Source organism: Ischnura elegans, chromosome X, assembly GCF_921293095.1.
Source record: "Ischnura elegans chromosome X, ioIscEleg1.1, whole genome shotgun sequence".
Taxonomy (NCBI): domain Eukaryota; kingdom Metazoa; phylum Arthropoda; class Insecta; order Odonata; family Coenagrionidae; genus Ischnura; species Ischnura elegans.
In genome coordinates this window covers 22,297,892-22,310,246 of record NC_060259.1, presented here as the reverse complement: position 1 = coordinate 22,310,246, position 12,355 = coordinate 22,297,892, and the positions used below count along the sequence as shown (strand labels likewise).

The following is a 12,355-nucleotide window of genomic DNA, read 5'->3' as shown; positions in this document are numbered from 1 at the left end:
TGTCAGCGGCCGATGTGTCACTGCCTGAGCGGAGATTGCGGGCGGGGAATTGGAGGAAAATCAGCGCGCTCAATCATTGAATCAACAGTTGCGTGATCGGCAAGGTGGTGCGTGTTTCGTTTACATCAAATTTGTATGCGCTCAGCTGTCATCTGTGCATAACCGCTCACGGAAGTGAAAACAGTAAGGAGCTCATAATAGAAAATGGCTGCAGGGAGGAGTTAGAGACAGTTACCCTGGGGGCTATCAGGATCAGAGCAGTGTGTTTTGTCACTCTAAAGTCCTTAGTAAAATTCCATAGGATATTTTGAAGGTAAGATAATTTTGCGAAATTGATCACATATGACCGTTTTCATTGCCTAAAATAGATTTCAAATCAATGACCTAGTCTCAGGCATCTGAAAAACCATTCCGATCAATCGATGAGTAGACCTGATTCGTTGCTTGAAGCAAGTAGTCACCTTCTAAAATGGAAAGATTGCTCATTCAATGATTCATAAGAAGGTTGATTTAGATAGGTTAGAATAGAGCTCACCCGTGACAGACAATGCACATAAAGTGAGGATTCATTGTAAGTGTCCAATGGATTCACCAGAGATAACTGAAACCTTCCAATCATCAGACGTCGCTCAACGTAAGGCTACCACTCTTCCATAATAGAAACATGAAAATTAAAACTGTCCGAAATTTAGATCTACGTGGGGAAATCATCTAATATGTACATGTGAATTTCACTTTTTCCGATGCGCAATCATGGAATTGTGAAATTTATGGAGTAGGCAGATTTTTACGCAACCACTTCAATCAAAATACGTTGGATTTACTTAGAAATATCTTGGCTGACTAGGCTCTCGTCAATATTACCGAGGCAGTTGACTATGGTCTAATTTAATTAATATTATCCCTCTCCTCACTCGTCTTACAATGCTCTGGGAACTATCAAAACACTCTGTGTGTACTTTTACTGTGAAGGCGAGAGATTGTGTCCGTTGGCCACGGATGGTTCACCGCGCTGCACTGCCACTCCTGTATTTTTAGACACGACCTCCGTTGCCGCTCGCAAATTCCACCATTCTCCTCTTATGGGATAAAAAGGGTGGATGAGGTTGAACTTTGTGGAATATAAAAAAGCAAGAAAATAAACGCGCGCCGTTGCCCGGAGCCGCCGGCTCAACTTCCCCGGCGCAAACTCAAGACCCATCGGCGCCGAAATACCATTGGCACGCGTCCAGTAATCCGATTTCAATCACAAATCACCGAAATTAAAAAGTTTTTAAACCCGGCTTCCGGAGAGAGAGAGAGGAGGAAATGAATAAATTAAAAAGAAAAACATCGGGTGCAAGAGGGGATTTTAAACAATTAAAAAGACTCCCTTCAAACGACGGGTGACAGCGGGATAGAGACTGATGGTGTGACCTGTCCGCGAAGTCCCCCACCCTCGGGCCCGAGGCCTTCCCCCACTTGCAGCCCCCACTCGCGGCCCCCAACAGACCCCCACCTCCAAGCCTCCCACCGCCTCAAATGAGCGCGCTGATCAACCCCCGACCCGCTCGCACACAAACCCCCTGCCCCCGACACCACCTGGGCCACGCGGGGGATGCGACGGGGCAGCCAGGGGGGGCGGCAATCCTGCCCCTTCCCACCACCGACGACGCCTCCCGACCCCGACGCCCCACTCCGGCTGTGGTGGGCCGACGGCGCAGGCGTCGCCGCCGAGTCATATAGGCGCGCATCCCGTGGAGGGGCCCAGTTGCTGGCGGGACTTCGGGCATCGCTCTTCTCTCGGACTGGCCTGCGAGCTTACACTCCCCCTTCTCTCGGGACCATGCCAAAGGCGGCCCTTGGCTCAGCGAACTAAGGACTCTACCACTGAACGCATCAAGAAGCTGCCCCACCCGACCATCCCGGACGCGGTGGTCCCTGCGGACGCGAGGCTCGAAGCCCCGGGCGCTCAGGTGGAAGACCAGCGGCCGAATACTCTGTCTCATTCGCCCTCAGCAGCTGTTCGAACTATTTGAGGAGGAGAGAAGGCAGGAGGCGGGACGACGATCCTTAGGGTTCGGAACCCTTTGGGAAAGCAGACGTAAAACTAAAGACAATCACTTTCTTCCCTTCAGGGAGAGGATCCAAAGACGGTGGTCGAGTTGAGGCATTTGCTGCCGCAATTCCTTGGGACGAAGAGGGAGAAGGAAAGGAAACCTCGACCACCGGTCGTAAACAACCATTCTAGACAACCATCGTCCAAACTGACGTACAGACACCCAATGTGTCGTCATTTCATCATGGATTTGCTCTTTGCCACGTACATCTGCTTACTTGGATTGCACGAAGGCAATGGAGCGAGGGTTTTTGGTAAGTGCCTGCGGTTTCTATGTGTGTTGGTGTGAGTTTGCTGTGTGTGCACGACCCCGTCATATCCCCAGTGTCAGTGGCCCATGTGTTACCCTGTGTTTCCGCACGTGTCTTTCCGAGTGGTGATATTCGCATTCAGGTGTTTAAACGTCTATTTCACCGTTCCCTGCTTGTGTGGAAAAAAGGGGAAACCCCGTCCCTCACTCAATCCCTATCCAGCGCTGCCTGTCTGTTCCACGTGCTTTCCCGAGAATGGCAAGGTATATTCGCCTCACTGTCTCTCGTTGCTTGGTGTTCCGTGGCCGTCCGGCCTGGCGGCGGCTGCGAAGCACGCTCCCGCCACGGCAGTGTTGCGACCGTCGCACTGGTGCGCGTCGGAGACGGGACGTTGGCAAATTTGAGCTTGCCAGCTCTTGACAACTATTCTGTCCATCAAAAAGCTTTGTCCGAACGCTTAAGATTAGGTTTCTTATTTAATGATCACTTTCCCACTCTTGTTTTTGCTTGAGCCGATAAATAATAATGCTTTCTCATTTATATGGTGAAATGAAAAGAATCAAGTCCATTTAATTTTTCGTAATTTTTATTCCAAAACTTCGAAGATCCGTATGCATTGATTGATTTTTTTGTAACGATAAGTCAATTCATTCTATCTTGATGTATAAGCAAGTAAATTTTTTTCTTCAATGCTCAAATTTTACCTAAATATTTTCTCACGATTTATGATAAAATATGCTGTCACAAGATAATTTGCGTGATATCTCCACTGATTTTTCTGAATACGAATTAAGCCTTAAGTTGTTGAAAAGCATATCCGTGTATTGCTATTGATGTTGTGTTTCTGCAATTGCTTCACTGTCGTACTCTTCATGTTTCTGTTTGTTGCGAAATGACTTTCAGCCACCCCAAGTCCTCCCCTCTCCTTTCCACTCCCACTGTTCACCGAAAACAGTGAGAAAAGAAGTATCCCATCAATGAAAAATCCCACCTTCGGCATGCGGATCTCGTCAATCACTTTCCCTTCCCTCGTTTGCAAACACTTTTCTTGAGTCTTCACGGCGTCGGACTTAGCAACCATGAGAGCCAGGCCAACTTTAAGTCAAACATCTTATAATTAAAAAAGTTTTATCCAGGAATAAAGTAAGGAAGAGCCTCTTGGAGGAGAGGCAATGAGAAAATATTGTTCCTTTAAATGTCTTCGATGCTAAGATGGCCCACGAAATGATTAGCATCTCGATGGAAAGATATCCTTCATCGCGCAGTTGTGGAGTCAATGACAATGTATTGGTGTCAACACTGAGTAAGTAATTATGATTCTGTAATTTTACCTAACATGTTTTAAATCTTTTTTATCCTCGTAACATTCAGCATTCATCATCGTATTTCTCATCATGCATCACATTGCAATGTGGAATTTTTGTTTTGAGAACTTATTTTCAGTCGTCCACCAAGGAATCCAGTCCAATGGAGCAAAGCGGCTGGTGATTAAGTAAAAATGTCCCTGTGATCGCATGCCACCAAATACGATGGTAAATGATGACGAAAACATCATTCATCAACGGAAATTATGCATGATCTCGACTTATCATTCGTCGCGTGGAACAGCGCGTTAGTAGTCCCGACACGCATATCGCGCTGCTTCTTTTGGACTTCTTGCGGCTCAAAATGGAAAAAGAAATTTTCAGTAAGATGCAATGTATCTCAACACTTCCTCCTATCTATATTCCTATTCCACTATCCTCCAGATCTGAGCGCGATATCTTTTCATGACTATTTTATGGGAAAAGTTTCCGGTCGAGAAAGGCGCTTCAAGTCGTATCCGACAAGTCACCAAACACTTAGATCATTCGTCTTTATTTATTTGCGTTTTTTGTCCCCTCTCACTTTTTTGGCACCTTCCTTAACGAGCGGGCCTACCAGCACTCTTCAGGCGTGAAGCCTGCAAGGGTCTGGCTTCAACACATGCCTGCGAGGCAGGTGCGTCTCACCTGAATATTAAACTTTAGGTCAGGTGTCCTTGGATTGATTCTCCTTTTTCCAATACGCGCCTGATCCTTGCTCGCTTGAGGTTGAAGAAATAGTGATTTCATCAGCTTACACTTACTTTCTAACTTTCCAGCGTTGGCGCGTCATTTGTTAGAGATTGCCGATGTATTGGAGAAGAAAGGCGTGTTTATTTGCGTCGAATTTTGATACGAGCTTCTACGTGTGTAGGAAAGCGAAAGCGTTAAATGATTCCGCTAAGCCTGTTATTTTAAAACGGGGTGGAAATCATTACCGGTAGGGAAAGGAAGTATTCTATCTACTGCAGAATGATAACAACTGCTCAAGTTAAAGATCAGGTATCAGTTGGATGGAAAAAGGATGATTTAAGATTTTTTGTAAGACATCGCGTACTCGCATTTTGAAAGGAGGTCTATTTTACGGAGAAGGATGAGGAAATTCAGACGGTGAAACTATTGGAAATTTATCTCAGACAAGCACAACAGGATTAAGTTAATTAAATGCTCCCCCTTGTATGAACGCTTTAGGAAAATGAGGAATTTTTAAAGTCTTCGAAACCAGTAATTGGTTTAAAAAAAATCATAAACGACAAAAATATGGAAACTAGACCAAGAGATAAGGCTTTAAAACTTTCAATTCCATCAATTTATTCATAGTAAGACGAAATCGCGCAAATAGAAATTATGCCTCCCTTAGCATATGGCCTCAATTGATTTCTTAGTGAAAGCTTTGCCTTTTTACATAGACTTTTCATGCAAATAGTTAATATATTAACATAAGTTTTGTTCATGATTTTGATGCAACCTCTGATTCATAATATTTCGGAAAGTGTATTTAGAATGATTTCGGATGAAGCATAGGAGCATTCAGGTAGAACGGGGGATGGGATGAGTTATTCCAATGGGTAGTTGGAAATAAAAATAAATATAATTTATTTCCACGTGATGAATCATATGAGAGGGTGAGAAGCCAAAGGGTACAAGTGATATTTTTCTCAACGTAGTTAAGTAACCTTAATTGTTACAAGAAAAACAGAAAAACTTGTTTGGAAAGGGATATAAGTCTCTGTTCTGTGCTGACATCGAGTGGAAAATAAAATGCACCCCTAATTATCTAATTGATCTCGTTTGTTACTTATGCCTAATTTTTGTACCTAAGTCTTTTTAGAAAAGTGAAATCACGTGTGAACGCTCACTGGCTTCTCACCCGCTCATATAACATTGAAGATATTCCAGCTTTATTTTAAATTTAATCGAAATCAGGGATATTTGTATTAATTAATTTTGAAAAAACTCGCAATAATTTTAAAATGGAGGAGAGACAGATTAATTGTCGGTTGGCCTTATAAGCTACCGCTTGTTGTTCCATTTCTTTGGGTTAATTATCGAGGAAATTGCTTAAAAAATACAATCATCAACCTTAGCATAGTCGAAAATAATGGGGATGAGAATTGGATGGGATTGGGATATAATGCCGCGGAGCATATCATGACGTGCTGGGAGTGGAATTTGTCGGTCATATCTCATTTGAAGAATTTAATCAAAGTATTCTATGCGCGAGATAGAATTGGTGATTCGCGCACTATCTGTAGAAATTGTCCCGCCATCCCACGTCACCGGGAAATGCGATAAAAGCGGCATGAAATCGCGTAATATTTAATCCAAAGTTCGATTTGGGACCGGGTAACGACGTGGTAATCTTCGCCCGAATGACCCATCCTCGTCGGTGGCATCCTCCCCTTGTAATTTTTTGTCGCCGAAAACGAGAGCAGCGTTCGCATTTTTTGTCCCTTATCAAGCGATGCTGGCGACTCCTTTTGAATTCCTCAGGCGACGACGTCGTCACACGGGGCTTCCCCGCCCACCACAATGTGGCAAACATTTCCGCCGCCCGCCTCCCTCGTCTACTCCGACACTCGTTTACTTTTCCTAAGCGATGCCGTTTAGCGTCGTAGAGCGGCGCTGGCGGGGAAATATCCTTCATTTTGCGAATTTTTGGCGCTCCGACAAGTTTTTTCCCGCGTCGACGTCTCCGGATGGGTACGAGGATGGCAGAAGCGTGACGGATTATTCCGTGTCAGGGGGGCGATTTGATATGGAGGCCCCCGGAAAAGGGATTTGGTCACGGCTACGGCCGACGGAGGACGTGTGGACCTGCATATTGGAGACCCTTGGCTATTTTCCGCGCTAGTTGCCGACGCGAAGTTCAGGGAGGGATGGTTTAAAATCTTTCGCAGTGATCGTGAAAATTGTGTAATTTCCTTGGTGAACTCTACTTCACTGTGAATCCGGGTCCTAAAGTCATTTAATTTTTTAATTATTATGTTAGTTGAGATTTTATTTTACTCGTAAATTCTTCGGGCCGCCCTCTTTGTGGCGAATTCAATGTAGGTGATGAAAGTAATATGAGAAGTTGTCAAAAATTTTTAATCACATTCCTACCAAAAAAGAGTTTATTGAAAATATTTAATAAAAATTGAGGTAATTACAATAGACAGCAGTAGTAATGGCTAAAAGCATTAAATGAAATAAATATCGCGCTTATTTGCCTACCTGGTCATTAAGCATTCCGCAGTTAGTAAAAATCTAAGTGCCGTCGGGGGAATGGACTGAGTGTAGTATTCTTCTTGTAGCTTCAATTCCGTTGAATTGCAGTCCTTGATTGACCGAAACAGCGTTCATTTTAGCATCGCATATTCCCTCAATTTTTATAAGGAAATAAGTATTTTGTATAGCGTATCACCCAAAGCGTTCTCCGGAACAGTGGTCTACGATTCGGTTCCCGTAATAACTATCTCGCACAACTGTCTAGTTGTTGGAGGTTTCGCACCTATTGTGGCTTAAATAATACTTTCTGTGAGTTGCACAGAGAGAAAAGGGTATTATTTTGGTGTAACATGTAGTAGCATGAAATATTGTAAAATCACCTTGAATAACTAAGGATACCGAGGGGTGCCCTGCTTTCAATCTTTGAGAATTATTTCCTGGAGCTAATAAGCACGATAGTTATCTTCACTATATTTTAGCCTTTAATGATGCTGCTTATTGCTATGACCTCAATTTTTATAAAGTTTTTAATAATGAATTCGTTTTTTTGTTATGGGGAATCAAGTTCAAAAATGTCAAATAATCACGTTACATCCATCACCCAAATTCAAAACAGCTCATAAAGGACAGGTCAACAAATTTACAAATAAAATGAAATCTTTACTAAAATAATCAATTTAATTCCCAGTGGACCCTGAGTTTGAGTAAGGTAGAATTCAAGAAAGCAAAGTAAGTTCAATGTGGCAGTGCTTTTGATGGGGTGGGTTAAATTCCCGATTCATGATTTTTGCTTTATTATGAAGGCTTCGTGCTCCAGTTAAAGTGATTTTCTGCGTATAGTTTTGGAATTGGATTTGTATTGGGGGGTTCCAATTTTTAATATATGCTGCGAGGCGCATTGAGGTGAGGGGAGTGTTTTCGAAAATATAAGGCTCCTGCAGGATTTTGCTAGAATTAAAAAGTACTTCCGAGCGAGAGAAACCTGTTTCTATAGGAATAAATCCTGCTTTTCAGATTTTTACGCACTTTTCGCAAGGTATAGAAGACAGCCCATACCCTAATTGAATAGAGGAAAAATAATTTTGTATCCGCTCAATTTTGTTGTATTGAAACTAGTTTGAACGAATAGGCGTCATATTAAGTTCATTTTCACTATAGTGCCAGTGGTTACAAATTATCTGAGGTGGATAAAGAAATGAGTTTACTTGTATATCGTTTCTTTTTTCCTCTAAATCATCTCGAGTGGTGCTAACATGAACGAGAATTTGATTTTTAACAATTATTTTGTAAATATTTCACTCAAAATTTAGCGTAGTCCCACGCAGGACGTTTCTAAACAAGTTTACCGTGATGAAGCTCGTTCCAACCTACCTTCGGTTGAATCCGGACAATTGTTTTCCCCGCGACAGTGCACTTGTGCGTCGGTTTGCTGCGGAGAGCCTCCACGCGTGTTGCGGAGTTTGTGCAGGAGTGCGTCGGCAAGTTGGATGGGTTGCCGAGAGCGGGATGTGGCGATGAGTTTGACCACGCCATCGATTGGTTTTGCCGTCTTGAGTGAGCGGGGGTGACAGGGGGCAGGGAGGTGGGGGGGCGTCCTTGCGAGACATGAGAACACGGATCGCAATTGACTCGTCGGGGGAGGGTGGGGGTAGAGATGGCTGTGCCGCGGGGGTGGAGGTGGCATAGAGGGCAACTCCGCGGTTGACCGCCCCCGAGGGTGGTGGCGGCGGCGTGTCTTGCTCTATCTTTTCCGGGCAAGCTGCGGGGGCAGGACGTGAGTGGGCAGGGTGTGGAGGCAGACATTGGTGACCTGTGGGGTTAGGTGGTCGCAGGGTAAAGGGCCCATATAAAGGCCCCCGGGATGACTAGCTCGTCAACAAACAAATTGCGAATCTCAAATGAAAAGGAAGCGACGTAATCTGTCTGCGGCCCGGAAATTCCCGCAATGGGCATTCTCGTATGCATTGAACGCGATTCCGATTGAGGCTGTTGCCGGTGGTAGTAGCTCTTTGTCGTCTTTCTTCGGGGGCTAATTGGCTTTGGAGTAATTATTTTTTTCAAAGAGAATCTTTCAAATTAAAAGTTAGTGAAGAGAACGTATCGCTCTCTTTTGAAGAGTCGTATATGTATCTTTAGAAGAATTACTCGTTTATATCACACGGCATTGTCTTGACATTTTCAGATGATGTAGAGTTAACTCTTTTCGACAATTTCCTTGGTCTCATGGATAAAATTTGGCGTATTAAAATGCCTAGTTAAAATTTTGGATGCGGCAAAATGTTTAAAAGGTTATTCTTCATCCACCCTTAAAGTTTTAAGAGAATCGTATACGTTTTTCAACGAGTAATGAGTCACAAAAAATACCCATGGAGCGAGAGTCGTCATTAGTTTTCCTGCAAGAAATTTTGAAGTAACTCATCGCTAGTATCGAATAGTAATTTTACAATTATCAGACCGGCCACAAAGAAAGCATTAAGATTAGTGAGGTCGTACTATCTTTTATTTATGAGACAGATACGGAGGATTTACATATTTTCTTTGATAAATCTCTTAATTTGCAATGAATAGATAGTATTTAGTTTTCAAATACATAGTATTTTCTTTTCTGATTTTTCCCTCGCGTTTTTTAGTGTTCGATCGGCGATACTTCCGTGTGATAGCGAGACTACCTTCTTATTATCAAAATACCCGAAGATAATGCCGAAAGGTCCTAAAAGTTATTCGTTTAACTAAGTATGAGAAACTTTAATTACACCACCACATGATACAGCTTTAAAACACTTCAACTGCAAAGGTTATTATGGGAAGTATATTTCTCAATATCATCCTTTTTCCACGCTTATGAACTTTGTAAACTAAGTTTTTAGTTCTGTTTTCTCTGTTATGACAGTAGAATATAATTAAATACATTTTGGAGTAGCTTAGAACGAAGCAGTACACTCGGTGGAAGTAGTTTGTAATGATCCGTAATCGCGCAGAGTATAGCTGGTGTTGTAGTCAGGCAGTGTTCTGGGAGTTATCATTGTGCTTATTCATGTCCCTTTAGTAATTAAGGAGACTACTTTTACGCGGTATAAACGGGAATGGCGGGTTACGAGGGCCCATCACTTACCCTGATGAATTCGTTTTGGCTCCAGTGTTCCTCATCTGCTGCGACTGCCACTTAGTCATTCGTCAGACTCACCCATGCATCATTACATTGCGCTCGGCATATGGGCGTTAGGGTAATGCGAATTGAGTTCGCATAGACGTCGCTCTAGCTGTGTTACGTTCAAAGCAAAGGGCAGGAAAGTAAGTCTACGTTAGGGCGAATTCAACTGTTCCGTCCGCTTACCGGGGTAGCGGAGTTTTAGGGGCTTAACATTTTATAATGATCGGTGTATTTTATGAGGCTGTTTTCACTTATTAAGATGTCTACACTATTTTATTGCAGGAAACGGAAAAAAATTATTCAAAGCATCTGAATATAGAAAAGAAATTATTCAAATAATTCCATTAATTTTTCTCATCATTTGAAAAGCTCAGGCCTAGGGGAGTATTATACTGATTTAGGAAATAGTTTTTTACCTGATTTTTCTCGCAATATCATGACGTGAAGATGCACGATAGGATACCTAAAGTTTTCGTTCTCTTTTTTCTCACTGGTGCGCAGTAAACTTCCGTAGCACTAAATAATGTGGTAATGGAAGCGGATTTTTTTTTATTGTTTGGCGTAATAAACTGCTTATGATAGGTTATCTCAGGTTTTGATTTATGTAATTAGAGTTTAGTGCTGAGAAATATATACGATAGGAATATTAAATATTTTAAGAAATATTTTTATTTTTACTTTACATCCACTGATTTTCATGCATAAACACATTCTGAGATAGTTTTTAGGCCTCCAATTCGTTCATGTTCTATAAATGTGTTAAAATAAATTAATTCTGAGCTTTAAAATGTATAAGTGCTGTAGCTAAACTTAGTTATTTACTCCGTTGGCGGAAAATCATAACTCGACAACTTGTTCATTTTTACATATTTGTTCTTCGTCTATAAGAAAAGGAATATCCCATGGCCTATGGCAGGTTATTATTCATTATTAAACGTTCAACTGCATTAGTCTGTTTCGGTCATGTAATTCTCAACAGAAAAATGTGCACCAGACATATTTTTTTAATGTACACCTATAGCGTACAATATCCTTCTGTTTGTTCGTCAAAATTACATGCAACAAAACCATATTTTACAATTTAAACTCCATTAATGTATCCTTGTTGGACCTAACATTTATTATTTGTTCTTTTTTGGAGCCTCTTTTAGCGGACATAATTTGTGTGCTTTAGAAATACGCAGTTAGTGTATGTCCTTGATGTGGATAACTTATGACCATATTGTGAGGAATATTTTTGTATCCTGATAAAAAAATATCTCATATCGCGGGTTCCTTTTTTAAAAATGAGTTTTCCTCATGAGTAGAATTTTCATGTATATCGCATTGCCTTTAATTGAGTTTGTCATGTTTCATTTCATCAATGATTCCCATCTTGTTTGTAGCTTGATTTACTTAAAATTTTCTCTTTCTTTGCTTAGCTATTGGTAATTTGAGTTTTCCAAAGAGCCGCGTAAAATAATTTGGTGGGGTATATAATTTTCCATAAAGTTTTGCATTTTTTCAGATTTTTAAATATTTAATTCTCTCTTATATGGTTCACAATTAAAACTAACATCCAAAGTTGATGAATGGAATTTCATGAAAATATTTCGAAGATTTTCTTTTTTTCAGTTGATTTCTCCACGAAACCAACATCAGATTTCAAGCGTAAGTCTTAAATATTATCCTAATCAAATAGGGTATTTTTCACGTGAATTAGTTTAATGGCCATCTTTTGAAATTGTTGTTTTTCCAATAATTGGAGTTACCTTGTGCTGAAGTTCTCAGTAAATGATATATGTGGTTTAAGAAAAAAGTTCACTTCGTCAATCAAACATAATATGTATGTGTATTGTGTCATGTACTTGATGTGGATATGGTGTAGCCATATTAATAGGAACATTTTTGGAGTCCTGAATGAAATAATGCTCTCACTCATAATGTAGATTCATATTTTTCAATGAGTTTTCCTCAAGAGTAGAATTTTCATCAGCATTAAATACTTAGCTTTAAGTGGAGCTGATTTATTTTAATTTGATTGAGCATCAACTTCTTTTGCATAGCGTGTTTGACTGAAACATATCACTTTCTATGTTTAGTCATTGTTGATTTTAGCTGTCAAAATAAATAATTCGTGAAAAATTATTTGCAAGGGCATATTTTTTCAATAAATTCAGTTCAACAATTATTATATCACTTCGATTGTTCTCGTTTAGAACGAACATCCGAGGTTGAGGAATGGAATATCAAAGTACTATGAAGCTTGTAATTTCTCCAGTCGATCTTTCCTCGAAAAGAATACCAAATTTCAAGATTTACA

General features: G+C 41.1%; 1 protein-coding gene across 1 annotated transcript in view; it reads left to right on the top strand.

Moving 5' to 3' along the window:
• Positions 1 to 1,769: 1,769 nt before the first annotated feature.
• The window catches only part of LOC124171843 (tyrosine-protein phosphatase 99A), a 1,017,936-nt gene continuing 1,007,350 nt past the window's right edge, over positions 1,770 to 12,355 (top strand). The window contains exon 1 of the mRNA XM_046551201.1: positions 1,770 to 2,352. Within this exon, the coding sequence (XP_046407157.1) occupies positions 2,265 to 2,352 (88 nt within the window). The 5' untranslated portion in view covers positions 1,770 to 2,264. The remainder of the gene's footprint in view (positions 2,353 to 12,355) is intronic.